The sequence below is a fragment of the Ceratina calcarata genome, unplaced genomic scaffold (genome assembly GCF_001652005.2).
Source record: "Ceratina calcarata isolate Rehan_Ccalc_2016 unplaced genomic scaffold, ASM165200v1 scaffold86.2, whole genome shotgun sequence".
Classification (NCBI taxonomy): domain Eukaryota; kingdom Metazoa; phylum Arthropoda; class Insecta; order Hymenoptera; family Apidae; genus Ceratina; species Ceratina calcarata.
The window spans coordinates 281,389-305,414 of NW_017179946.1; the positions used below are offsets into that span (position 1 = coordinate 281,389).

The 24,026-nt window shown below is 48.2% G+C and overlaps 6 protein-coding genes and 1 long non-coding RNA gene across 17 annotated transcripts; 3 read left to right on the forward strand and 4 right to left on the reverse strand.

Moving 5' to 3' along the window:
* The first annotated feature begins 93 nt into the window (after window positions 1-93).
* LOC108631200 (uncharacterized) lies at window positions 94-6,824 on the forward strand. Of its 8 annotated transcripts, none has more exons than XR_003389922.1 (5): window positions 94-427; window positions 802-985; window positions 1,106-1,299; window positions 3,191-6,505; window positions 6,598-6,824. XR_003389922.1 is itself a non-coding variant. In XM_018034940.2 (5 exons), exons 1-5 carry the CDS (start codon window positions 247-249, stop codon window positions 6,415-6,417), a joined length of 3,693 nt encoding a protein of 1,230 aa, XP_017890429.1. In that variant the 5' UTR covers window positions 94-246; the 3' UTR covers window positions 6,418-6,824. The 8 variants fall into 8 exon arrangements, 7 of the variants coding, with proteins under 7 accessions (XP_017890429.1, XP_026674511.1, XP_026674515.1 ...); XM_018034940.2 differs by having other exon boundaries at window positions 3,191-3,403; window positions 3,497-6,824; XM_026818714.1 differs by having other exon boundaries at window positions 337-427; window positions 535-985; window positions 3,191-3,403; window positions 3,497-6,824.
* Window positions 1,094-3,575, reverse strand: LOC108631210 (carbohydrate sulfotransferase 9). 3 transcript variants are annotated; one of them, XM_018034960.2, is made up of 4 exons: window positions 3,244-3,575; window positions 2,287-2,529; window positions 1,997-2,183; window positions 1,198-1,930 (listed from the first exon to the last, which is right to left on the reverse strand). In XM_018034960.2, the coding sequence occupies exons 2-4, from the start codon at window positions 2,403-2,405 to the stop codon at window positions 1,421-1,423; spliced, it is 816 nt and encodes a 271-aa protein (XP_017890449.1). In that variant the 5' UTR covers window positions 2,406-2,529; window positions 3,244-3,575; the 3' UTR covers window positions 1,198-1,420. The 3 variants fall into 3 exon arrangements, with proteins under 3 accessions (XP_026674533.1, XP_017890449.1, XP_017890447.1); XM_026818732.1 differs by having other exon boundaries at window positions 1,094-1,927; window positions 2,287-3,273; XM_018034958.2 differs by having other exon boundaries at window positions 2,287-3,271.
* LOC108631202 (solute carrier family 2, facilitated glucose transporter member 10) lies at window positions 6,613-10,105 on the reverse strand. Its single transcript, XM_018034945.2, has 6 exons — window positions 10,014-10,105; window positions 9,264-9,726; window positions 8,615-9,166; window positions 8,057-8,430; window positions 7,769-7,997; window positions 6,613-7,702 (listed from the first exon to the last, which is right to left on the reverse strand). The coding sequence occupies exons 2-6, from the start codon at window positions 9,613-9,615 to the stop codon at window positions 7,455-7,457; spliced, it is 1,755 nt and encodes a 584-aa protein (XP_017890434.1). The 5' UTR covers window positions 9,616-9,726; window positions 10,014-10,105; the 3' UTR covers window positions 6,613-7,454.
* On the forward strand, window positions 9,600-10,659 carry LOC113465104 (uncharacterized). The gene is made up of 2 exons (XR_003389927.1): window positions 9,600-9,694; window positions 9,749-10,659. It is a non-coding gene; the product is annotated as an uncharacterized LOC113465104 (long non-coding RNA).
* Window positions 10,656-14,612, reverse strand: Faf2 (Fas-associated factor 2). The gene is made up of 8 exons (XM_018034955.2): window positions 13,907-14,612; window positions 13,743-13,823; window positions 13,341-13,566; window positions 13,060-13,246; window positions 12,808-12,981; window positions 12,634-12,729; window positions 12,252-12,564; window positions 10,656-12,180 (listed from the first exon to the last, which is right to left on the reverse strand). The coding sequence occupies exons 1-8, from the start codon at window positions 13,967-13,969 to the stop codon at window positions 12,016-12,018; spliced, it is 1,305 nt and encodes a 434-aa protein (XP_017890444.1). The 5' UTR covers window positions 13,970-14,612; the 3' UTR covers window positions 10,656-12,015.
* A 98-nt stretch (window positions 14,613-14,710) lies between these two features.
* On the forward strand, window positions 14,711-15,762 carry RpL32 (ribosomal protein L32). The gene is made up of 4 exons (XM_018034970.2): window positions 14,711-14,805; window positions 15,042-15,154; window positions 15,236-15,388; window positions 15,553-15,762. The coding sequence occupies exons 2-4, from the start codon at window positions 15,062-15,064 to the stop codon at window positions 15,709-15,711; spliced, it is 405 nt and encodes a 134-aa protein (XP_017890459.1). The 5' UTR covers window positions 14,711-14,805; window positions 15,042-15,061; the 3' UTR covers window positions 15,712-15,762.
* Window positions 15,763-15,953: 191 nt separating this feature from the next.
* On the reverse strand, window positions 15,954-23,597 carry Esp (Epidermal stripes and patches). 2 transcript variants are annotated; one of them, XM_018034942.2, is made up of 11 exons: window positions 23,149-23,597; window positions 19,306-19,487; window positions 18,632-18,885; window positions 18,341-18,542; window positions 18,024-18,244; window positions 17,731-17,902; window positions 17,434-17,601; window positions 17,175-17,336; window positions 16,947-17,087; window positions 16,727-16,872; window positions 15,954-16,625 (listed from the first exon to the last, which is right to left on the reverse strand). In XM_018034942.2, exons 2-11 carry the CDS (start codon window positions 19,484-19,486, stop codon window positions 16,269-16,271), a joined length of 2,004 nt encoding a protein of 667 aa, XP_017890431.1. In that variant the 5' UTR covers window position 19,487; window positions 23,149-23,597; the 3' UTR covers window positions 15,954-16,268. The 2 variants fall into 2 exon arrangements, with proteins under 2 accessions (XP_017890431.1, XP_026674526.1); XM_026818725.1 differs by lacking the exon at window positions 23,149-23,597 and adding an exon at window positions 22,458-22,567.
* Between the last annotated feature and the right edge of the window lie 429 nt (window positions 23,598-24,026).

The following is a 24,026-nucleotide window of genomic DNA, read 5'->3' on the forward strand; positions in this document are numbered from 1 at the left end:
CGAATGCATTTGAACGAAACGTGAATTTCGCTGTTTCCGAGCGGACGGCGCTGCGGTCGAAATTCCTCGAATCTTACGAGACCGGGGCCAGGGCCCGGGGCAGGCATGGGCCAGGCGGCCCAGACAGGGCACCAGGGGCCGCCAGTTTTTAGACGATCGTCACCGTCACCGTCGAAAATCTCGGGCGTCGGTGTCAGTATCGGTCGGTACGACACCGCAGACTCGGAGAACAGTAAATAATCGAGGATGGCCAAGAGCGTGGCAGCGGTAGAATCGGAAGACGATAATGCTTCGTGCTACGAAACGGTGAATGAGAACGGGCTGGCAGTAACGTTGCGCAGAGAAACGGAATGCTATCGTTTCAGATCGTTCGACTTATTTTACTATTTGATCTCTATCAGTTTCTTTTTCATCGATATAGCAACAGGTGAACAAACAGTCAAAGCTGTATGTACGGTGCGCGCGTAATTGTAATCATTATTACGTAGTATATGTATAGTATGTATTTGTAAGAGAAACTGCTTGCTGCTTCAGCTGTATACGATGAGACTAGGTACTACTCGAGTATTGCAATATGACATTCGAGCAATAATACGAAAGGGGTTAACCGAAGGGGGCTATCGTGCATTTAGTTCCGTTTAACACGCCGTATAAAATGTACGTACAGACGCGGGTACAACGTGCAAAACATTCATTTCGACGGACAATTGAGTTCGTCAGCGTAGCTGTATGCCAGTGGCAGTATGCCAGGCGCGTAAACGCTTACCCTCTGCTACGATCAAATCTTACCTTTTGTTCCAGACAGTATCGTGTTCGTAGCGTACTTTTTCCAAGGTCAGTTCGTTTGGGGATCCTTCGCCTTGAGTTTTACCATTATACCCGCTGCCGTTATTCAGATGTTCAGTTTAAGATGGCATCACAACGACGGTTCTATAAAGAACGTGCATTGGTTGTTGCACTTTTTATTTTTAGGAGTATTATACAGGTATTATTACGTTTTCCGTTTCGTTTCACAACGTTCATCAGTCGTGGGCGAGTCACAGTTACCGAGATAGATAGAGAGAGAGAGAGAGAGAGAGAAAGAGATGAACAATTTTGTTTCTAGGTATTTAACATTACTTTACTCGACGATACATTCGTTGAGGAGCAAACGATTCGTCAAGGACAAAGATTGGGTGTACAGGCAGGAGAGCGACGTGTGCATGTTGCATTTATTCGAATCGTTCCTGGGGGCTGCTCCACAGTTAACGTTACAACTATACGTGATGGCAGTCTTACAGCGTATACCAGTATGGACAAGTAAGCAGTGTCAACTTGGAAGCGCGACGCGATTCGGGCGGAGGGAGGATCGAACGCAATCGTTCACCGTCTATCACCACGCGTTCGCTTCCGTCGGCGTTCGTCATCGCCTCGCGTGACGCTATACGGGCGAGTAGGAGAACAGTTTAAAATCGTTCTCGTAAACCTTGTTGATCTTGTCGAGCAACGGCCTAGGAACGTCTCGCATGTATCGTTCGACCAAAGCGGGAGTCGTGACTCCGCGCGGATTTATATTTCTCAACTCGTTCTCGGGCAGGTACAAGTCCAAGCCTAACTCTTGTATCAGGAACTTTTGATCCCTGTCGAAAGTGTCGAACTTCAATATGTAATCGTACTCGATCGTACAGGGCTCGCAGGTGTCGACGAACGGCGCCCAATGTTCGTCGAAGTACTTCTCCTCCGCTATGAATCGAAGGAATTCGGCGAACGTTGGCTCTATCCTGGTCTCGTTCGGTTTTCTGTATCGGTGATACCTGTGCGCGATGTGACGCCCGAACCTCTTGTAATAATAATCTCTTCCCTCCGCGTGCTCCAACTTATCCCTGTATGCGGACACGAGGCGTTCGAACGGATGGCGCACGATCAAAAACTTCTTCGTCTCGTTCAACTTCTGCGACAATAACGATCGTTAATTCCGGAGAAGTCCGCTTACTCACCTCCGATCATCGTCACGTACTCGGTACGTCTTCTTGATGTCCCGGTCTCGCGGAAACGCTCTTCTCACGACGGTGTTTATCTGCAGAACGTTCCTGCGGATCGATTCCATGGTCGATTCCGTGAGTGCACCGCCCAACGTGGCGAAGTGTTTCATCCAGGTAGAACTCGCGGCCTTGTATATGGGGCACCACGACACTCCGTGTTTCCTGCGCGTGAGAAACAGTGTTTCGAGTAGCGAACGATGCTCGTTGAAATATAGCTGAGGAAGTGAGTGAGCAAGTGATCGCGTCTCCTCCGTGGCGTACTTACGTGTCGATGATCATGTTCGATAACGCGTTCTCCAGATTCGAGCCCGTCCTCTCGATGGTCCGACAGCATCGTCCCAACTCGCTCTTCCTAGCGTTCAATCGCGCTCTCACGTTTCTCATCTCCTCTGTCGAAAACGCGCTACGCTCGACGCGCGCTTCACCGCTGATCGGATCGTTACCGCGTTTCTGCTTCCCGTTATCGACATAATTACCGGTCTTTGAACGTTTGCTGCTCGCGTGCAAACTTAACAACAACATAAAACACGCACATAATACAACGAGTATCGCAAATAACTTGAGTAACGCGAGTACATGCCTCTTTGAAAAATCCACGCGACACACGTTTGACATCACCGAGAGATACTCACTCGCGATCCTGTAAACACGTCCCGAACGAAACGCCTCGCGCGAACGCGCGCTCCACGCGCGATTCGTGACGTCAACGAGGATACTCGCGATAAAGAAAACGTCGCTGTTTCCCGTTCAGAAATGTATCCCTGTGCATAGAAGACGACAACGACTGTGAAAGACGGTCGCGGAATCCGAGCACGAGCATTTGAAACGGTGTAATCTTTGCTTCCTTCGACACGCCCCCCCCCCCGTAAAGATAGTAGAACGGTCGGGTCCAGCCGAGGACGTCGGGACGTGTCCGTCCGATGCGTCTATCTGTTCTAAAACGGAAAGGGTCTCGTCCGTAGAGAAGAATCGAATATTCGATCGGAAGGTGGTCACGACATTTAAAAATAATGTTCCGTTCGTTCGGAAGCGGGTGGGTCGGTGCGGTAAAAATAAACGCGGATCCCTTCGCGCCGGCCGCGATCGCGAACCATCGACGAGAGATTCGTACCAATATTCGAATCGACTCACGACTCACGGCGCTTAAAATTAATTGAACGTGCGCACAGGTCTGTCCGCCGTGGTCGCGTTCTGCTCGTTGAGCTGGGCCATCGGGACTTACACGAAGGCTACGCAGAAGATAAATCCTGGCCGTAACGGCGAATCGACGTGGATGGTACTCGGTCTTCAAGCTGTTTGGAGAGCCGGAACGCTCACGTCCAGAATAGCCGTATTGGTGTTAACGGCGATTTCCTTGCGGGAGTGGTCGTTATTGTTTCTGGGTAAGTGTGGTACGCGCGTGCGGCTCCTTCGCTCCCGCCACTCCTCGCTGTCCTTTGCCCGACCAGCCAAGACTATATCTCGACTCGTTGCAGGACTTCACTGGCTCTCGATGACCGCCTGGGTGATCCTTCACAACGAGGACACGGAGTTTTGTCCGAGCTCGTGGGAGGAACGCGTTTACAACTGCATCGTGGGCTTTATCTATTGTTTCGACTTTTTTAATTTACGCGTAGCGAGATCCCGTCACAAAATACTCCTCTTTTACTCGGTGATCGTGACCGAGAACATAGCTTCTTTGACCGTTTACGTGTTACGGTTCAAAGGCGCGATCAGAGTGAAAGATCTGGCGATGACGACGGGACTGATAGCCGGCGGTATGACCATCGGATTGACCAGTATGCTCTTCTACTACGCCAAGTTTCATTCGTCCAAGAGCATCGCCGACGAAGGGATGGCGAGGAGATCCACCGAGACCGTGATCAGCGACGCGCCCGTCGTCGCCCCCGAAACGGTCGAACGTTCCGTCGACACGGCCGATGCGCACGGTTCCGTTTTCGAGGACGCGGCGGCGGCGGCGACGGCGGCGGCGACCGACGAGAAATTCTTGTCGACCAGCGAGATCGGCCGAATTCCCGAGTACGCGGACACCGGTGTAGTCAGTCGAACTCGTCGAATCGAAGACGAACGAGCATCGTCGACGCTGGCGCCGACGACGACTACGGCTGCGACGACCACGTCCGTTCGAATCGTCTCGGAGCGCGTCGTCGAGTCGGCGCAAAGCAACGCGAGAGATGAAAACGCGCCGTCGCTGCGCGGTCTACCGTCGGACGACGGCCGCGAGTACGCCGAAGCGGCGAAAGACGAACGCACCGACGGCGGTGAGAAGGACGTCGTTCGTCGTCCGAAACCGATGACGGACGACGAGGACGAAGAAGGCGCAACGACGGCGAGGCCGAAACGCGATTGCTCGCCGTCGCAAAAGAGACGAGCCATCTGTTTTTCTAGTCACCTGATTCTCGAGATGGAAGACGATCGAAGCGATCGTCCTATCGCCCCGACGACGGCGTCCACCAACGTGACGGCGACGTCGGCAGGTGAAGCGAAGAACGCGGCGACGCGCGAGGAGTCGGAATCGGAATCGGAGGAACGTTTCGTCGGCGATCGGAAGATTTTAAAAGCGTTCAACGACGTCGCGTCGGCGGGAACAGGAGAGTCGAAGTCTCGGATGATCTTCAACGATTCGTACGACACCGTCGGGAACATGGACAGCTGCGAAACGGACGGATCGTCGAAAGAATCGCAGCAGAGGGACGAGACGATGAGCTGCGTCGCTTCGATCCACGACTACGAGAACGTCTGCCCGCTCGGCGTGGCCAGACCGCCGTGGTGTATCCGCAGCTGGAAAGGATACACGGACATAGAAACGTACATACACGACGATAGCGTGATCAGGGACAGGCGTAGGGACACGTTGACGAGCACGACGACCGGCACCAGTTGCAGCTACGGTTCGGAATTCTCCGACGCGACGTGCGTCAGTGGTTCGATGTTCAAGGGGATAGTAACCAAACAACTGCTGCAACAGCAGCAGCAGCAGCAACAGGATTATCTCGAGGCGCTCGCTTACGATCCGATCGACCCTCGGGAATTGCAGAGGACAAGGACAAGGTCGGCCGCGATGTACGACGACCACGACGACGCTCGACGAAGAGGAATCTCTGGCGAAGCGGAAGAACGAAGATCCGGCCGATACGTCGCGAGGCCGGTGACGATGGACACGACAGCGGGAACGGACGTCGCGTTGGACACCATCGTCGAAGAGCGCGACGCCGAAGTTTTGCCGGAGAGTAAATACGAACGGGCGGACGATGCCCGGAAGAGAAACGATCACGATTCGGTGAGCACGCTGGTCAGCACGATCGATCAGATCAGAAAGTACACGGTGGAAAATTCGCCGAGACACGTGTATTACACCACGGGTAGCCAGTGGGAGGATTTCGACGCGAAGAGTCTGACAGAGAGAAGAACGCGGCCGACGAAAGCAGCGGCGGTTCTCTTCGAGAACGAAGAGAACGAATTTGCGGATGTCGGCGGTACGCGAGCGTACGCGGTTCGTCGCGCGATGCCCGGCAATTTCGTAGAATCGGAGAAATCTCGGACTCGAGAGAAGCGCGAGATAGACGCGATCAAGGATTTCGTGAAATACTGCGCGGTGGAATCGATCGAGAAGACACCGTTGATCGACGCGATACTTTCGGATTCACCGATTCTAGGAACCGACAAAACGAAGCTACGACCGGCGAAGAAGCGGGTTCTCGTTCCAGCGGCGCCGCTGTCGCCGCTGTCGCCGCAGCCCGTTTCCAAGGACAACGATCTTTACGTCGAGATGAATCCTTTGGTGTCCGTTGAAAACGTTATGATCGTACGGGACGATTTGTCGGAAACGGCTAATGCCGAAGGAAACGCGGGCCAGTCGAGCCACGTCGTCCCGACGACCAAGGATTCCACGAGCACGTTCACGTCGAACGCGAATTTTGATCGCGGGACAGAACAACCGGAAAAACGCGTAAAAAAACAGCCGGATTGTTCGAGGCGAAGATTCTGTTTGCTGAAAGAAAAATTCGAATCCAAGTCGCAGCTAGTTTACGTCGTGACTCCGAAGAACGCGGTGAAAGCCGAACGACGATCGCAGGAGCCGAGTAGCAAGTGCGGCGCGTCCAGGGAGGACGTCGTCTTCGCTGATCCGAACAAGTGTCGATCCGAACGTACGAGGCGCGATAAAGAGAATCTGGCGCCTGTCGCCTCTCCCAGAACGAACGCGAACGACGGATCTCGCTCGATTCGTCGAGACTTACGCTCGAAACGTGGCAACGACGAATCTTCGCGTGACATCGGAACCTGTTTCAACTCGAAGGAAAAAAGACATTTGTTTCTAGGACAAGTTTTATCGCCCCCTAAACTGTTGATCTGGAAGAGGCGAGGCGGCAGCGCGGCTATCGTGAAAAACGTTTGATTAAACCATCCATGTCGGATCTTCAGATTTTAGAGAACCTGCCGCCTTGTTCCACAGGAGACAATACTATTTACGTACATACGCGTCTGTACGTATCCGTATGTTCATAAACATTTTAAGACATCGTCGTTGTCCCTCGTGTCCAGAATCGGGGACCATGTTTTTCTACTTGTTTTACAGGGAACAACGGGAAAGTCGTGTCTTCTATCCATTTTATTAAGTACGTGGACCAACTGTCTATCTGATCGTTGCCAAGTGCCAAGTAAAAATTACATCTTACGATACTGTAAATCTGCGATAATTATACGTACGAAAATTATTTTCATACACACCAATGTTACGTCGCGATAAGAAGATTCTTTCGGAAAGGAAGAAGCTTATTAAAAACTCGTAAATCTATCCTGAAACGTGTTGTATGTATCGTTTTATATAAACTTGTATCTAACGCGTGGTACGCGTCAACGTGAGTTAACGGACCACAATTTTGTACGTTATAAAACGTACACTATTCCCTAAGGTACGTCGGCGGTGTTCAAAATTGAAATTACACATCTGTTCGCAGAGCTGTTTGTACTCCTCCGTCGTGTCGCCTGTCCTCTCACCTGTGCTCGCGGTACACATTTAGCAAAGTAATCTTACATCACGCACGGACCGAACGAACGAGAAAACGGTCGAGCAAGTTCAAAAGAGAGTTGGGCGATGAAATTAAGAAACTAGTCAGTCTTTCCCATCGAAAACGACGTCGGCGTCGTTAAAAAAAAGTCGGGTAAAAAAATGGCAGTTGAGAAAATTTGGTAAAGTACGGGCGTCGTAGTATGAGCGTACCACGATACTTATACGACGCGCTCGCTGCACGCGATGACAAATATTGTTCGATCTCTCTGGCTGCGCGCGTGTACATAGCTACACGTTCGTTGAAACGATCGAATATCAGTCGCGCGATACGAACGACAGATTAAAATTTGAAGTCGCGACGGGAATGCGAAACTAAACTCGAGACGACGGACGGTCTCTACGGATCGGACGGGAGAAGGAGTTTAAATCAGAGTACTCTCTCCGTTATTCGTATTCCCGTTGCACCTCTTTATCCATTGGACGTGACATATGAGCGGTAGACTACGCAAATTGTTGCATACGCGGCTGCCGAGGGTGTTTTTCCGTAACTCCTGAGCAACCTGATGCAGAGACTTACCTCTCGTCTCGGGAATAAACAAGAAAACGTAAAATATCGTTACCAGACACATGAAACTGTAAAACAAGTACGATCCGGCCAACGTGAGCGACTCTGAAAGTAAAAGAGAAACTCGTGTACGCGACGCGGCTACGAGGTAAACGGGAGAGATTTACTCACTGGCCATGGCACTGACGGATTCCGTCGCGGCGATATGCGTGATCCATATGACGATCGTAGCAAAGCTGAAACATTTTCCTCGTACCGCCGCGGGGAAGACTTCCGTGAGATTCAGTAGTGGCACCGGTCCTAAACCCAGAGCGTACGCCGCCTCGTACACGAGCAACGTTATCACCGCCAAGATACGCAGACCACCCGTAAGACCTTCGGACACGGCAATGTTCTGCGTCTGTGGAAACGGAAACGATGAGCGAACGCGACGGATCGTTCGTCGTTCCTCGTACGTACCTCGCAAGATGCTTTCACCTGCGTCCACGTCTCTGGGCTAGGCGCGATCACGGCCAGAGGTGTCGGCAGCAAGGGAAACGGCGGCGGCGACCCAGTAGGTAAGCCGCCGCCGCCGCCGCCACCGGCCCCGCCACCGCGAACTTTCACGACTTCGTTCAGCTGATTTTTGCAATAATTATTTACGACTTCCAAATTGTCCTCGCCTCTGTCTATGGTAGCGAGCAGAGAGAGCAGCGAGATCGTAGTCATGCAGATGGTCGCGGACGTGATCAGTGCCGTTCGACGTCCACATCTCTCCACTATCACTAGAGACAGCATCGTGCTGAACACCTTTACGATGCCGAGCGATATCAAAGCCGTCACTTCGGCGACGTCTGCGAAACATGGGTGCAAAATGCGAGTGATTAAACTTAAACCGGATCTGATCGCGCGAGCATCGAGACCGTATCGAACGTGGTAAGGATCGAGCAAGTTGGAAAGATGAACAAATAGTTAGATAGATAGATAGATAGGCAGACAGACATAGATATCGGGCTAGTAGAATATAATAATGCTTACTGGAACAAATGCCGAGTAATGCGAACAATCGTGGAGCGTAATGCAAAACTTGGCGTTTACCGGTGCCTTGTTGCAGTATCAGCAAAAAAGCCATGATCGTTAGAGTCTCGAATACCGTGTACCAGGCCTTTTTCGACGACGCCTTCGAGACGTTCGCCATTCGTTTGTAGAGTAAAAACGGCGGTGACCGTTGGAGGAAGATGATAGTGACGATACAAGCGGCCAAGGCGGGCACGGCCGTTATACCGATCGAAAATCGCCACTGATAGTCTATGCTCTTCACGGCGGCAGCGATCACCGATACCAAAAATCCGGTCGCAGTGCCCAATTGATACAACGTCACGTTGTATCCTCGTTTGCTCGATTCAGATACTTCGGCCATGTATATGCAGTGCGCCACCGCGGAAACCGATCCAGAGTATCCGCAAATTATTCGAGCGACCAGCAGCAGAATGTAATGATTCGCCAGAGCCGACAGCATGGCACCGAACGTCAAGAATATCAGCGTCGATATCATCGTCCAACGTCTGCCGAACGAGTCGATCAGAAACCCTACGAAAAAGATTCTCTCCTTTAATCCTTACGCATACTTACCATCGATCTACCCGCGTAGATACGACAGTTGGCCGTTTCGATCCGGTTTACTTACCACCGCTCAAACCACCGAGAAGAGCTCCGACGAACCAGATGCTTATGACGAAGTCTCTCTCGAAACAATTCAAGTTGAACTCGTGTTTGATCAGCGGAGCTATGGGTTTCGCGATGCTCATATCGCATCCGAAAGCGATACCTGCTAGAATCGCTACAGTAGAAACGAAGATACTTTTATTTCCCGTCGTCAACGGTGTCAAATTATCGTTTTGCTTGGGGACCGGTTTCCTCAAATTTTTCGCTGGTATGTATTGGCAGTCCTCCGGACCGACGATCTTCTTCGTAGACGCATTCTCGAACGTCTTGTTTGCATTGTTCAGCAGTATCGCTGTGTCCTCCTCGTCCGACATTTCTATCTTTCAACCGTGCCACCACGATACGACGACGACGACGACGACGACGACGACGGCGGCGACGGCGACGACGTCCGTACGTACGTAGAAATGTTACATTAGAAGAATCTGAAACACCACCACTTTACAGAGTCAACGATAAACGAACGATGAGTTTGTTCCGATCCCGAACAGACAGATCACGTTCGACGGTTCGATCGGCTTCACCCTGTTATGCTGCTGCTGCTGCTGCTGCTCGTGCTGCTGCTCGAACGTATTTTGTCGGGAACGTAATCGAGAAAAAGATCCGAATAAGTATACAGAGTTTACAAAAGTGTTGACCAGCACTCGAGTCCGCGATCGATTCACGCAAACGCAAAACGATTCCTGTACCACCTATGCTGCAGCCTACTCACCACATGCTCACGAGCACGTCTAGTCCAACGCACTAAGCAGCACCACCGTCGGAGCGGCAGCAACCAGGTCAGCGACCAAGCCGAGGATAAGAGGAAGCTGCCTGATGATGATGCGTCCTCAGAACGGTTCAGAACGCATAGGCACCGAAAAGATAGTATTAAAAACTGGCAGTGCCCGTATAATCCTTGAGACAGCGAATGGGGCTGTTGTACCACTCGCGCGATCTCTCCTCCCTTAGCTGCCTGATGATTAGCAACATTAGTCATTCAGCATCTGTTCTCCTCTCGGTTTCTCCGGTGGTCCGGTCGTGCGGGGCCGTCAGGCGTTCGTCGTGAGAAAGTGTCGTATACTTTTGAAACTGCATTCGATATCGGATTGGATGAGCAATAGCCTGTTACCATGTGTGTAACTATACATATATATTTAGGGATACAGAATAAAGTGCGATCAGATAAAATATTTGGAAATGGAAAATACGTATGCGTCAGTATGCGTTTACTGCGACATTGGATGATGATGACGAGGAGGTAAGAGGGAGATACAGCGATATCCAGAATCAGATGTTAGATGTTGAACGTGTTCGGGCATTTTACGTGTATGTACAGAAAAGTATCCAAAGGAAAATAAAGTCGTATCAAAACTATAGATCACAAAATGTGTATACAAAAGTTTACATTTAACGGTTCAACAAACCTGATACATCGCACAGATCGTCGTTATATATTCATTTTATCAAATGATTTATACACACATATATGCAGTTATGCATATACAATGTTTACGTTTGTATACGTATAAATGCTATAGATTGCTCGTGAAAATTTTATATTCTCCTATACAGGTAGAACATTTAAAGGGAACAATACAACTTCGTTATTTTTCTTTCTTTTCTCTGCTCACACGAGCATCCCGACCCCGTACCCTATTTTTACGATAAGTTCTATGTGTTTTCTCTCATTTTTCCACAAAACAAATAACGTACCATCGAAAGAAACGTGAAGAACGTCGGTAACGTTTCTCCCGATTCTTTCCCCCTTTTTTCCCTTTCCTTTGAACGAACACTTTAAAAATAATAGATATTTATCGATACATCAACGCGTACAAATGAATAATAAGATGTGCTGAACAAGCTCCGTACGACCCACGAGTGGAACTGAAGAACTAAAGAATCTGTCGAATCGTGACGAGAAATCTTTTTATGAGGAAAGCTGATCAATCGTAACCGATAAAAATACGAAAGAAATCACACTCGCGAGAACGTTCAGTTTCTTTCTTTTTCTCCTTTTATCACGTTACGTATCAATTACAGATTTAAAACAATGCAACATTACAACAGTGTGGCTGAAATTCGTCGTAAAATTGTTAAGTAAGTATATACACGCGTACGTTAACTCTGGTGTTTGATCATAACATTTGCGTCGTTCGTTCATCTATTCGTTTTACTCGTTTATCTTTACAAATTACTTTTCCTGGTCGGCTCGTCGTTCACAAGATTCGCTTTCAGGCCGAAACGCGTCAAGACAAATAGATGTAACGAACGTTTGGTGTACAGCTTCTGCGAAATCATGGTATAATATACGTATTCGTACAAGCTCTTTGTACAACGAAATCTGTTTGTTTTTTTCTTTCTTTTTTTTCTCTATTCACGATATTAGTGGGCACGTTACTCGTGGCACGTAACAAATGTACGCACTCGTAAGTCGACGTCGTAGTTTCGATCGGAATACTCGATCAACAGTTCCCGATAGGTTTTCTAGTTTAGTTACTTATCCGTGATAAAACTGCATCGCTGGTATCCAAGTACGCGCGGGCGCGTACAACACTTGACCGTATCAAACATATATGCACATATGTGTATATATGTGTAATGTACGTATGTAAGTGTGTCAGTGTGTGTGTGTTATCGATTCTTCGATAAATGTCTCTTACGACAGTATCATTGTTTCGCGTTGGAATGATACTTAAACGCAAAGGAAACGCAGTACCCAAATCCGATAGACGTTAATCGTCCAAATCGTTAACGTGGAGAACTTCTCTATGCGTCAATCCAGCCTCGGACAGCGTCCACATCTCTCTGCACGGATACAGGATTCTCTTCGGAAAACTGGTCGTGATTTCAAAACTGACGGGCGAATCCGGCTGACTGAATATCCAATGGTACACGTCCTGAAGCGAACGAGATCGTTACGATTAAACGGTCGAGGCGAAAACAACAAGTGTACGAGCGAACGGTCTACCTCTATCGTGTTGGTCATCAGGAAACGTCTTATCATAGTCCTTTCACCGAGTTTAATTTGAAGATGACACGCGTTAGGATCGGTAGGCTCGGGTTCGAGAGGCACTTTGCAAACGGTGAGTTCTTTCTCGCGACGAATCCGTTGAATCTCCATTTCCTGCGCGTTCAATTCCTCCTTCTTCCTGGCCTCTCGTTCCTCCCGTGCTCTTCGCTCCTCCTCCCGTCTGCGATCCTTCTCTTGATCCGCGCGTAACGATTCCTCGTACGCCTGGTCTTGCTGTTGACGCAAAGACTGCGCCGCGCTACGCTCCGCTCTACGTGCCCGAGAACCGAGAATAAGTCATGCGTTGGATACGACGAAAACGATTAACGCGACTTCTCACCTTTCTTGACGAGCCAGTATCAAATTGATCTCGTTGTGATCTATGATCGTTTGTAAACGGGACATCAACTCGGTAGGAGACGGCGTGCCTTCCAGTCTGTGAACAATCGAATCGAATGAGCGGTGGTACCGTCATAGAACACGTGGCGCGAGCATTACGCGTAGAGACACGTACCGGCCGACGATCGTCATTTTGTTGTCTTTCAAGACGATGATCGCCAGAAAAGGATAAGATCCAGATTTCAAATCTTCCGCTACTTTGTATCCCTCGCCGGACTGCACGTTGCATGCCCAGAAGAGGGTACGCGTATTTATGTACCGTACGACTTCCAGATTACCCAACGTAGTCCTGCGTAGGACAATATAAAGATTACGCGCCCGGCCTCTACGGAAAACCGTTACTGCCAATCCGTTGCTCGCACTTTACCTGCACCATTGATCGATGTTCTGGGCTTCGTCTTTGTGCAAGTATACCAGTAGGAACCTTAATTCCTGTTTGGCATCCGAAAGAGCTTGGCTGTAAGAACCCTGGTAAAAAACGGGATGACTGCTACCATAGCGTTCCTCGTAGGACCGAATGAAACTGACGACGTCTTCGACAGGGTCGGAGGAGACTACTCGAAAAGCAAACGACACAACGTAAACGTATTGTCCTGTGCGTCGTACAATCGGTAGTCGGAGGCAACATCGCGAGATTCGGAGACGTACCGGGTCTGACGTTTCTTCCGAATATCGAAAGAAGTAGCTGCAGTATACTGATCACCCTCTCGTAACACAAGGAGAAGATGTACCATAAATAACTGTTTCTGTCGCTGGAGCCTCCGGAGAAGTGAAAATATATTCTGGAACTGCTATCGTCAACGACTTGTGGTGGTCTCGATCTCGAGTCCTGCGCGTACATCGAAGGTCTTCCCTCGTACAAGTTCAGTTGTTCCTAAACGAAGAGAGAGTGAGATCGGAGAACGTTGATTCTCGTGACGAATCTACGTTTGCATGGTTCGTCGAACGGAACGGAGGTGCTCGCCTCTCAAACAACGACGAACAACTGGGTTCAGTCTTCGTACGACCCGTTCGTGACATGTGATACGCGATCGAGAAAATAAAATCTACCTGAACGGCAACCTCTAAATTCCAATTGTGCCTCTGCAAGACATCTCTGCAGATCGACAGGTCTTCGATGCCTGTCAGGTCCTGAAAGCGTGATAAAGAGGACATTAGTCGATCGCGAGAATAACGCGTCGAAAACGGAAGGGCAGGGTTCGCATGAAGCGCACCTGAAACTGTAGGATCTTCTCGGTCTGATCGCTGGTGAACCCGTTCAACGCGAAATCTGCCATGTCGCGGTGGCGACGACGACGGGCGACGCGTGCTCGCTCGCTCGCTCGTATCGGCAAACTAGACTAGAAAATCTCTGACGATCGTTTATTTACGCGACTATACACCGAACTTCAACCGAATGCATCAGCTGATGAAGAGACCAGACGCTCGGACAGTATTATGATAAAACTTGGCGAGCATTTGGAGTGTGCGGTGTGGCGACGATACGTCCCAGTGTCCGAGAACTCGAGATCCACGATTTAACCTCGAACGCGCGTTCTACGCGAATGTCTGACGGGCACTCGTGCGTGCGCGGATCGCGGATCTATGGACCGTGGTTCATTGTCGTCGCGACACGTTTCGTTTCATCGCTCAGTTCTACGTCCGATGTTTTCGGTGTCATGACTCTTTACGATAATTTACAGTTTCTCAAGGTTCTATTTCATGCGGCACGACTTTGTATGACGTCAGCTGCATGCATCGGCCGAGATAGGAGATGGAGATACGACCGCGATCGTTCGGTCTCGTCTTCTTCGCCCTTCGATTTGAACACATTTAAAAATCACGTTACAACACTTTCATGAACAATCTTTACGATGATATTACATTTCTACCGATTATATATTATACCTATTCTCGTAAAAAAATTTATAAGCTCGTCATGTCTGATGACGTGAACGTGAACTTCCAATGAAAAATGACGACTCTTTCTAACTATATCCGCTTGCTCCGCGGGTATAGTGCCATTTTGTGTTAATTCACCAGATCGCTGGTTCTCACGTTGTCACTATTGTTCCTTTTCTGCTTTTCTCCTCTGGCTTTCCGCACCTTTCCGTTTGGTGCCTCGTGAGAAGCGGTATGTTTTCTCCTACGGAATCCGAAAATTCAATAAAAATCACCCATTTCCTAAAAAATGTACGCACGATAACTCGATGAGAACGAACGAAAAATAATAGGACGCGCAATAGGTTTTACGTATGATTCAGTGTGACAATTACACGAGCTAAACTTGTATCAGGAAATGTGTGATGTCGTCGTGAATCGTTACTGTGTCATCGCTATTAATTGATATATTTGTTGTTGCGAATTTAGTTGTACGGCATCGAACAAAAATGGCTATTCGACCAGTGTACAGGCCTACGATCGTGAAGAAGAGGACGAAAAAGTTCATTCGTCATCAGAGCGATCGTTACAGTAAACTGAAGGTTCGTCGTGATTGATCATTTTGTTTAATCAGACTGCCACGAGGATCTTATCTGTATGCGTAACCTGTCTCATCTGTCTAGAGGAACTGGCGTAAACCAAAAGGTATCGACAACAGAGTGCGTAGGCGTTTCAAGGGACAGTATCTGATGCCCAACATCGGTTACGGAAGTAACAAGAAAACGCGTCACATGCTACCGACTGGTTTCAGGAAAGTTTTGGTACACAACGTCAAGGTAAGAAAAGTTGACTCCTGTATAGATCGACGAGACTACCTTCCGAACCGTGTTCTGCTCTTGCCCGCGTCCTCGTCCGAACCGAGGTGTTTTGCATACTCTCTTGCAAGACACATCGTCACAGACGTAAAACGGTAAAATCTATTTTAATCGACGACTTGTAGGAATTAGAAGTTCTGATGATGCAAAACAGAAAATTCTGTGCCGAAATTGCCCACGGTGTAAGCAGTAAAAAACGTAAATCGATCGTCGAACGTGCTCAGCAACTTTCAATAAGGGTGACCAATGCCAATGCGAGACTGCGTTCTCAAGAGAACGAATAAAACCATATTCTTGTTTGATTTAATAATAAAGCGTTTAAAGTAAGTCCGGTATTTGTCAAGTTATTTTTTTATATTCTCGACATGATATAATATTTCCCGATCTGATCCCATTACTTGCGTTCGTAACGAAACGCTGATAGTTGGCCACTCTCGTACGGTACGGTACGGTACGGTACGGTACGGTACGGTACGGTACGGTACGCGTGAATCGATAGGTCTTTAACGTCGTCATCGTGGGTCGATACATCGTAAAAATGATTTATTAAAAACGTATCCACGCCACAGTATATTTAACATAAATATAACATTGATCACAGTGTGCACGTATTTTTACAGTATATAAAATACAGTAATGCTCGATGTAATTCGTTGAAGGTAAACGAAAAAATAGGAAAATCGACAAGTACTTTGTTTGCCTCAAACCTCGCACGTACGCATTAGACTTGTACCATAAACACAGTAACGATACATGGTTGCTCGACGACTATCGATTCTGCATCGTATACGCGTCGCGTGATACGAGCCCGATCGCGTAGTTCAATTAATTTAAACGTTCCTCATTTTATTTGCTTCGAGTACCCTCTGTCCTTCAAGAGACCGTCCAGCGCCTCCTGGGTATAGTAAACGACAAAGTCGTTGGACGCGACGCCTTCGAACACGGTGTAAACCGAGGGCTTCAAATTGTAGAAAAATAACGGTTGGCCTCTCTCTGCAAAATCTTTCGTCAAATGCTCGATCACCGTGGCCGCTGTAAAATCTGCTCCGTAAATATGGGTACAATCGATGACGACCGGAGTAGCTACGCTCCCAGCTCTCTGGCTGTACTTGGTGACTAAATTTCGGACATAATCGACGGACGGGAAGATTAGACATCGATCCGGAGTCAACATCAGGTACCGAGTGCCATGTCGAGTCTGTAACAGAGGAGTCGACAAAGGAACGCACGCGTACACGTCGTTTGTCCGGAAACGTATAAACGGCGATGCAAAGTATAACGAGTTTCGAGTTTCTTTACCGTAAGCTTCTCCACGGATATTTTCGGCCTTGCTGCGTGGTACAAAATGAATAAAATGTTGATTCCGATGCCGCAAAGAATTCCGATTTCCAGTTGCAAGAGTAAACACGCGATAAACGTTCCCACTCCAGGTATTAAATCAGATTCTGGAAAGATGTTGGCGTTAAACAAGGTACTGCAGTATCTAATTCGAACAATTGATTGGGAATCAACGATTTACTTTTGGTTCTCCACATCGGCTTTACGACTTTCACCTCGACCATGAATATCACTGCAGCTATTATAATCGCGGCGAGCGTCGTTTTCGGGATGTAGCCGAAATAGGGAGTGAGAAATAAAAGTGCTATTATCACCAAAGTGCCTGAAAATGTAACGAAATCTTTCGTTCAGACGATGATCTTGACCGAACGAATAGAATCATCGGTGTACGTATCGGATCATAGATTACCAGTATAAATTCCTCCTAAAGGCGTTCTAACTCCAGAAGCATTGTTTACCGCGCTTCTGCTGAGAGATCCTGTACCGGGAAAGGCCTGAACAAAAGAATTACCAACGTTTGACATTCCAATCGCTATTAATTCTTGTGTCGCGTCAACTGATTTCCCAGTTGCTGAAATAAATACGAAATCCTTTCCTGTTATTACACATTACATAACTGCTATTTCATAACGCGTGCACATATTTGCTCGTGAACGAGATCGGCTTACAGAAGGCTTTGCAAATGGCAATGTCCTCCATCAGCGAGATAAGCGGCAGAACGACGACGCCGCTTCCCAGATTCGTGACCATGTCCAAGAACGTTACCGTCGTGTTGCCGTCTTTGGTGTAACCAAACGGTGGTAGCTGTACACTCGGTATCCCTTCCGGTATATATCCTGAACAGAACGTATCGTACTACACTTTCGTCGTCGTGAAGCGTTCGACTCGTAAATCGTCGATTCGATTCTGAGCCGTGAAAATGCTCAATCTCTTGAATAAGAGAATAAGAGATTCATCGCTCTTACCGACCAACTTGAACGGAGATTCCTCTCTAAAACCATATCCTAACAGACCGCACAGTATCACTAGAAGCGCGTTTCGTGACGTACCGAACAGCCAAATCAGTTTATTCACGACGCGATACTTGGTACCACGCAGCTCCTCGTCTTTAGGGCCGACGGTGTACGATGCTACGAGCTACAAACAAAACGCGTGTTGGTCGAGCAACCATGGTCAAGTGACACACGCAGCGCGTATCATCTGTCTGTGATTAAAAATTGATACGAAGACGAGGAGGTACGAAGCGAGGTGCACCTACCCTGAGAAGTAGAAGGAGCGCTATACAAGATACTCCGAGGCTAGCGTCCCAAGCCGAGGTCTCGTGTATATGATCGACAAGGTTCTTCCACATCTCCAAAAACTGTGAACCTCTCACATCGATGCCGAGTACGTCCTTCAACTGCGAGGTGATAATTATCAAAGCCACCGCCGACGTGAATCCGGAGCTGACCGGCCCCGACACGAAGTCGATTAAGAATCCTGAAACGCGCGGTACTCAGTCCAATTAATTTTGGTTCGCGCGTCGAAACTACTACTACTCGAGCATACGACACGGTAATTATTATCAACGTTTACCGAGACCGAATATCCCCATTGTCAACTGTATGACGCCCGTCAGGAAGCAGAGTAGTATCGCGTGCTGTAGCCGATCGTCGATGCGCGAAATCGTCTGAGAAGTGAGGAGAGAGACGATGGCGCTCGGTCCCATCGGCGTGTCTTTACACGATCCGAATATCACATAAATGAAGCAGCCCAGGAAGCTGCCGTATAATCCGTACTGAAACGCAGACAATTGCCTTGCCGTGAAAATGTTCGACGTTTTGAGGAGAAGTAAGAAATTTCCGCTCGACAGTTCCTGATACTGACTTCCGGCGGTAATTCGGCTACGTTGGCGTACGCCAACGACTGCGGAATCACGGTGAGACCGACGGTGACACCGGCGACGAGGTCGCCGACTGCATCTTGCCCGCTGTACCTCGGCAACCATGTCAAAATCGGCAATCTCTTGTAAACGGTCTTCTTCGTACAGATCGACTTGCATCGTCGCCTGACGTAATACAACGCGGAATCGACGAAACTATCCTTATCCTGGCTCCTGTAATCTGCAGGGTCTTCTACCACTGTGGAGAACAATATTATTCGGTATCCAGTTAGCCGTCCAGTTTGCCCAATTAAGAAATGATAACTCTGTATCGATCGTAAACAGAGTGATCGATCGTTAACCCATGACCATTAAAGAGGAACGATGCTCTAGGATCGTGTGGTCCAAGTAAACATGCGCTTTGTACCGGACGAAAAACACGTTAGTCTTTTAGTTGGAGCATTTACCATTTGCTCACGTCTGAACACTCTGAACGTCCTGGTGTCAGGCCGATCGGGCAGGCTATGCGCGTTAATGAAGAGTGACGAAAGGAATCGCAGGATTTCGTTGTCCGGCAGGAGAGAGGACGGATCGTTGATCATTCCGTTCGGATACGTAGGTGTATATGTATGATCTATCGAGCATGAATTAAGTAGTCATTTTAATAGTGCGTGCTTACGGATAAAATCCGAAGAACCTTGTGTTCCTTGACGACTTCCATAGGAATCGTTTATGTTCTGAGAGTTGTTGGAACGATCCAGATTCAAACTGTCTCCCGAGTCGCTCAAGGCATGATTCACGTATGCTCCGTTTTTGTTCGAATCTTCGCTAGGATCCCGTGCTCTGTTCTTCTTGCTCATTCTGAAAACCAACCATTCACTATCCATATAATCCATCATCCACCAGTACTTGTTTAACGTAGCTGCACTTCGTACTACGACGATGCTTAAGGATGTATTGGCTATACAGTCAATCCCAAAAGTTAATATACTTTAGAAAAACGCATTTCCCACGATAAAAAATAAATCAGACGTCAGAAGAACAATGCTAATAATAAATAGCTACGTGCTAGAAAGTATAGAAGGAAATATCCAATTAATTATTGATGACGGCGAAAAGTTTTTTATATAGAAATTGAGATCTCGTCGTCCTCTACAAGAAAGGTCGTATGCAATTTTCCCATATCTCCAAGGGTTTAGGAGTTATTGAGGAAAAACGAAAATTTCGCGAAATCTGAAGGGGGTACCCCTTGGAAAAATCTCGGAAAAATCGAAAATTTTTTTTCCCTCAAAATATCGAAGAATGCTTCAAGTAAAAGTTGTAGGTGATACTATTACCTATTTTAGCTTTTTAATAGTAATAGGAATCTATAATAATAAATTCAACATGCTAGCATTGTTTAAGTCTATAGCCTATACATCCTTAAGTAGCTGTGCGGGCACAGCGTCGTCGGTTGTGCTTGTTCATCAAACGAAACGATCACCGACCACTAATTCGTTACGCTTCTTGCCTACGTGCTTTTCTGCACGATTTTGTTCGTGCCTCATGGGTCACTATTGAACTTGATTCGCAATTAATCCAGCGAGTCAATCGCAGTCTTTTGAGAATGTAAACAAAATTATGAAGCGTCACGCCGGGTGCACGCGTGGGAACAATTTACATTCTGGAGCGATGAATATGTAGCGCCGATCGATTATCTGTCAAATACATATGGATCGGTTCGATGATATCGGTGGTCATAATTATAAAAAGTCGCATGTGACTCGGCCGCTCGCTCGCATTTGGAAATATCATGTCTTGAATTAGCAGCATTACGCAAATACCAGTCACACGGATCGGTCGGTGATCAATTATCTTCGTCGGATGAATTATGATCTGCGGCGAATACCGGAGCGTTCCCAGTTTCGTCGATCGCGATAAGTATCGACGACACGATCGATCGACGACTTTACTAGTTTTCAATCATCCCTATAATTCTCTCGTCTTGCAGCCGACGACGATACATCTTGGCGCGCACGAAACATTCGTTACGGTCGCAGATCGCGCAGTATTTCCTTTCCGTATGCGACCACTGCGTGCTACTGCGTTTTAAATACGCTTGGCGCAATGCCTCTCATAATCTGGTATTTGCTCGGCGATTACACCGACCGAAACATGCTCACGGTACGTCCGCGTTCGATTCACGCCACGAGAATTCGCGCAACGTTTATGCATCAACGACCGGAACGATCCGGAGTTAGCCGCCACCCGCGAGAAAGGGGATGATCGCCGACCATTAAGGAACATTTCGCTGTGGCTCGGGGAATCGTTGGTCGCCATCGATCATCGTCCAGGTGCGGAATGAACGTCGAACAGAGGACGAAGTGGAGGAGGAGAACTATGTTCTGGAACGCTCGTCACATGATTCGCTCGTGCAACCGGTAATTCAGTGGTGTCACATGCTTCTGAATCAACGCTGTCACGCGGTCCCCTCGATCACTGGCATTCGACCGCGCGATACGCGTGTACGTGTAGTACGTAGAGACCGAACCGCGTGCACGCCAATTAATTCAGTCGAGCATTATTTTGCATGCAAATCGCGGCGCGTGCGGTGCGCGCGACTCTGTCTCATTTAGAACCTTGCCTACAAATTATGCGACGCACGATATCGATCAACCCGACCCCCAATCGAGACCGGTACGCCTTCAAGGTGTACATTCTATACTCGCCGCGCCGGTGAGCATGGGAAACTATGCGATACCAGTCGTCAAACCGTGTTTCGATCTTGATACAGGTGACTCTCGACGATCAGCCAAGTTTCCCTCGATCACTTCTTATCAGGGTCGTAATTCGTTATGTAGAAACGCTTTCGGAGATCAGCCGAACGAGTCGTTGGAAACTTCTTACCCATCCGTTCGTTCGCTCGTCTACTCGATACATTTTTCTACGCTCGTCTCGCTGCACGATGCAATTGCTCTTCTCGCGTGCCTCCCTACTTATGTTCGATCGTTGTCGTGCGACAGAATTCCTTTTACATGTAAATCCGATTGTCAAAGAGACAAAGGAGCCACGTCGGAACCATTTGGCATCGTGAAAAACGACTGAACGTCTTAATTACAGACGACTTAGCAAGAAGATGAAACGACGACGACGACGACGACGACGACGACGACGACAATGTGGTCGCTTTTTCTTTTGAAATAAGCTACGGCGTTCAGCCTTTTGACGAGTATAGCGACCCGGTAGAGCTCGGATGATAAAACTGAATAGATTCGTGAGCGCACTTGGGCATTTCATTTAAGCGATCAGTCGCTGAGAAATAATTACTGCAACAAGGACGCACGCGTAATGTAATCGACGAGTCGTGTTCAGTTCATCGTTTCCCGCTGTTCTTCCCTCTGTCATTACTACATATGTTTCCCTGTTTTCCACGATTCGTAAGATGCGAATAGAAGTTATTCAGCGACAGGAAAAATCGATACCGATTTAAAAAATCTGATCGAACATGAACATACTCGGATCGTAAATAGTGAAAAACGCATGAAAACGCATGAAAACGCATGAAAACGCATGAAAACGCTCGTACTGTCCCGGTTGCGCGTTACACAGGACCGATTAGGTGCGGATTGATTGTTGTCAATCGGTTCGGCATTAAACGATATTAATTGCTTTCATGTGACAGTTACCGTTGACATAAGCCAATAATTTCGGATTCAACAGCAATAATAACTGCATCGCGACAGCGAGACCATCGTAGAGACGCGATGGATCATAAGGTCGGAGTGTGCTCGTAACTTTCGCAATCAGCTTCAATCAACGACCGTACCGTTGAATTTTGAACTTGATTCCTACCCGGATATCGACGATCGAGTCCGTCGTGAAAACGTTCGAACGTAGACGACGTCTCTGCGCGTCTGTCCACGTCGTTCTATCGAGTCGAGTAACGTCGAGCAGCAGCAGCAGCAGCAGCAGCAGCAGCAGCAGCAGCAGCAGCAGCACGCTCCGCAGTGTTCAATAACCGACAACACATCGCTGGACGAATTCGATTTGTCAGTCGTCGGAACAAGACCTGAATCAAATCTGATAACGTACACTATTTACTTTGTAGCATGTGACCCAAATACTTGAACAGACGATCAGAGAACGCTCTTATCTGATCTCGTCTTCCTCGTTCTCGCCTCTGTTTACTCGTACTTAAGCTTGACTCGATACCGATCGCGAGTTCAGAAACAGAGCGTTACATACTCGAATTACTTAATACTTGAACTCGACGGTGCACGCGACGTAACTGAAATCGTTCGTCATCGGAGCACGCGGGATCGAGCACGGCCGGAGCACAACCGACGAGAACCGATACCTTTCGTATACCTAGTCACACGTACCTACGCAGACCGAAGAATATTCAATATTTACATGTAAGGAAAGATCAGTCGGTACGTCTCACGTTCGTCGATCGTATATGAACGTTCGTTCAGGTTCTGAACCGTGTTCTCCGTTACGTCGAGACGCATCCGAAAACTAAACGAGAATGAATTGAACTCACCTAAAGGGCTGTGCGATGTAAAAATAAATGCGGTCGACGCTGTTCGAGACGGTTCCTCGGTGAGCTGAACAATACCGGTACCAGTACAGCACCGATCGGAGACCAGACCGTTACTTCTTCTTGCACATTCTACCCGCGAACAAGCAGAGATCGATGGCGGCGGCGACGGCAAGGGTAAGAAAAATCGTGTGCACGCATTCACCTCCGCGCTTGATTCGCGTCCTCTTCACGGATGATCTACCTGCCGCGGTACCGGTACCTGCACGCGACGATCGGCTCGGAACTGAAGGGTGATTCCTCGGAAGAGGACGAACGCCTGGTTTCCAGGGGCCGACGACGAAACTGAACACACGGCAATACGCGATCGGCCATTTAAATGTCTCGCGGTTCTTCCACGGTTTGTGCCGTAACTTTTTCTCCCCTTCTCTCTGTCTTTGCCGTCTTTAAAGCAATAACGACGTTAGCGGAGAACAATCCAATCGGAGACAGAAAGACGTCCGCTTCCCTCTCGTTTCTCGAGATTTCCAGATAGACGCACACACGCCCCTTCTCTCATCTTCATCTTGCAGCCGAACCGAGCGATCTGAAAAAATATCATTCGCTAGGGCAACTCCATTTATACCGTATGGATATTGACTTTGATCGTACGACCACCGCGCTCCGAGAGCGAGCGAGAGAGAGAGTCAGCGAGACCGAGAAAGATATCGATGGGAGAACGGTAGACGCAGATACACGTGATAAAAGGTTTTTCGTGGAATGTGAGCACGATAGACGAGGTACATGTAAGCGGTATATACGCTTGATCCAAGTGGGAATTTTTAATCCGAAGACATTTCGAAACGCAACATTCTCAATGTTTACTATCGTCGATTGTTAAT

What these genes read in the sequence shown, in the direction of transcription:
- LOC108631200 (XM_026818710.1), top strand. Translation starts at nt 247, where the DNA reads ATGGCCAAGAGCGTGGCAGCGGTAGAATCGGAAGACGATAATGCTTCG. An exon ending in TTTCATCGATATAGCAACAG is followed by an intron (nt 428 to 801) that starts GTGAACAAACAG and finishes CTTTTGTTCCAG; the next exon opens with ACAGTATCGTGTTCGTAGCG. An exon ending in GCGTATACCAGTATGGACAA is followed by an intron (nt 1,300 to 3,190) that starts GTAAGCAGTGTC and finishes ACGTGCGCACAG; the next exon opens with GTCTGTCCGCCGTGGTCGCG.
- LOC108631210 (XM_018034958.2), bottom strand. Translation starts at nt 2,636, where the DNA reads ATGTCAAACGTGTGTCGCGTGGATTTTTCAAAGAGGCATGTACTCGCG. An exon ending in TCGAACATGATCATCGACAC is followed by an intron (nt 2,184 to 2,286) that starts GTAAGTACGCCA and finishes TCTCACGCGCAG; the next exon opens with GAAACACGGAGTGTCGTGGT. An exon ending in ACATCAAGAAGACGTACCGA is followed by an intron (nt 1,931 to 1,996) that starts GTACGTGACGAT and finishes TTATTGTCGCAG; the next exon opens with AAGTTGAACGAGACGAAGAA.
- LOC108631202 (XM_018034945.2), bottom strand. Translation starts at nt 9,615, where the DNA reads ATGTCGGACGAGGAGGACACAGCGATACTGCTGAACAATGCAAACAAG. An exon ending in ATTACTCGGCATTTGTTCCA is followed by an intron (nt 8,431 to 8,614) that starts GTAAGCATTATT and finishes CATGTTTCGCAG; the next exon opens with ACGTCGCCGAAGTGACGGCT. An exon ending in AGGTGAAAGCATCTTGCGAG is followed by an intron (nt 7,998 to 8,056) that starts GTACGTACGAGG and finishes CCGTTTCCACAG; the next exon opens with ACGCAGAACATTGCCGTGTC.
- Faf2 (XM_018034955.2), bottom strand. Translation starts at nt 13,969, where the DNA reads ATGGCAGATTTCGCGTTGAACGGGTTCACCAGCGATCAGACCGAGAAG. An exon ending in CGGAAGAAACGTCAGACCCG is followed by an intron (nt 13,247 to 13,340) that starts GTACGTCTCCGA and finishes CTTTTCGAGTAG; the next exon opens with TCTCCTCCGACCCTGTCGAA. An exon ending in TGATGACCAACACGATAGAG is followed by an intron (nt 12,181 to 12,251) that starts GTAGACCGTTCG and finishes CGTTCGCTTCAG; the next exon opens with GACGTGTACCATTGGATATT.
- RpL32 (XM_018034970.2), top strand. Translation starts at nt 15,062, where the DNA reads ATGGCTATTCGACCAGTGTACAGGCCTACGATCGTGAAGAAGAGGACG. An exon ending in ATCGTTACAGTAAACTGAAG is followed by an intron (nt 15,155 to 15,235) that starts GTTCGTCGTGAT and finishes TCATCTGTCTAG; the next exon opens with AGGAACTGGCGTAAACCAAA. An exon ending in TTTTGGTACACAACGTCAAG is followed by an intron (nt 15,389 to 15,552) that starts GTAAGAAAAGTT and finishes GACGACTTGTAG; the next exon opens with GAATTAGAAGTTCTGATGAT.
- Esp (XM_018034942.2), bottom strand. Translation starts at nt 19,486, where the DNA reads ATGAGCAAGAAGAACAGAGCACGGGATCCTAGCGAAGATTCGAACAAA. An exon ending in CGCTCCTTCTACTTCTCAGG is followed by an intron (nt 17,903 to 18,023) that starts GTAGGTGCACCT and finishes TTTTGTTTGTAG; the next exon opens with CTCGTAGCATCGTACACCGT. An exon ending in TGCCATTTGCAAAGCCTTCT is followed by an intron (nt 17,337 to 17,433) that starts GTAAGCCGATCT and finishes TATTTATTTCAG; the next exon opens with CAACTGGGAAATCAGTTGAC.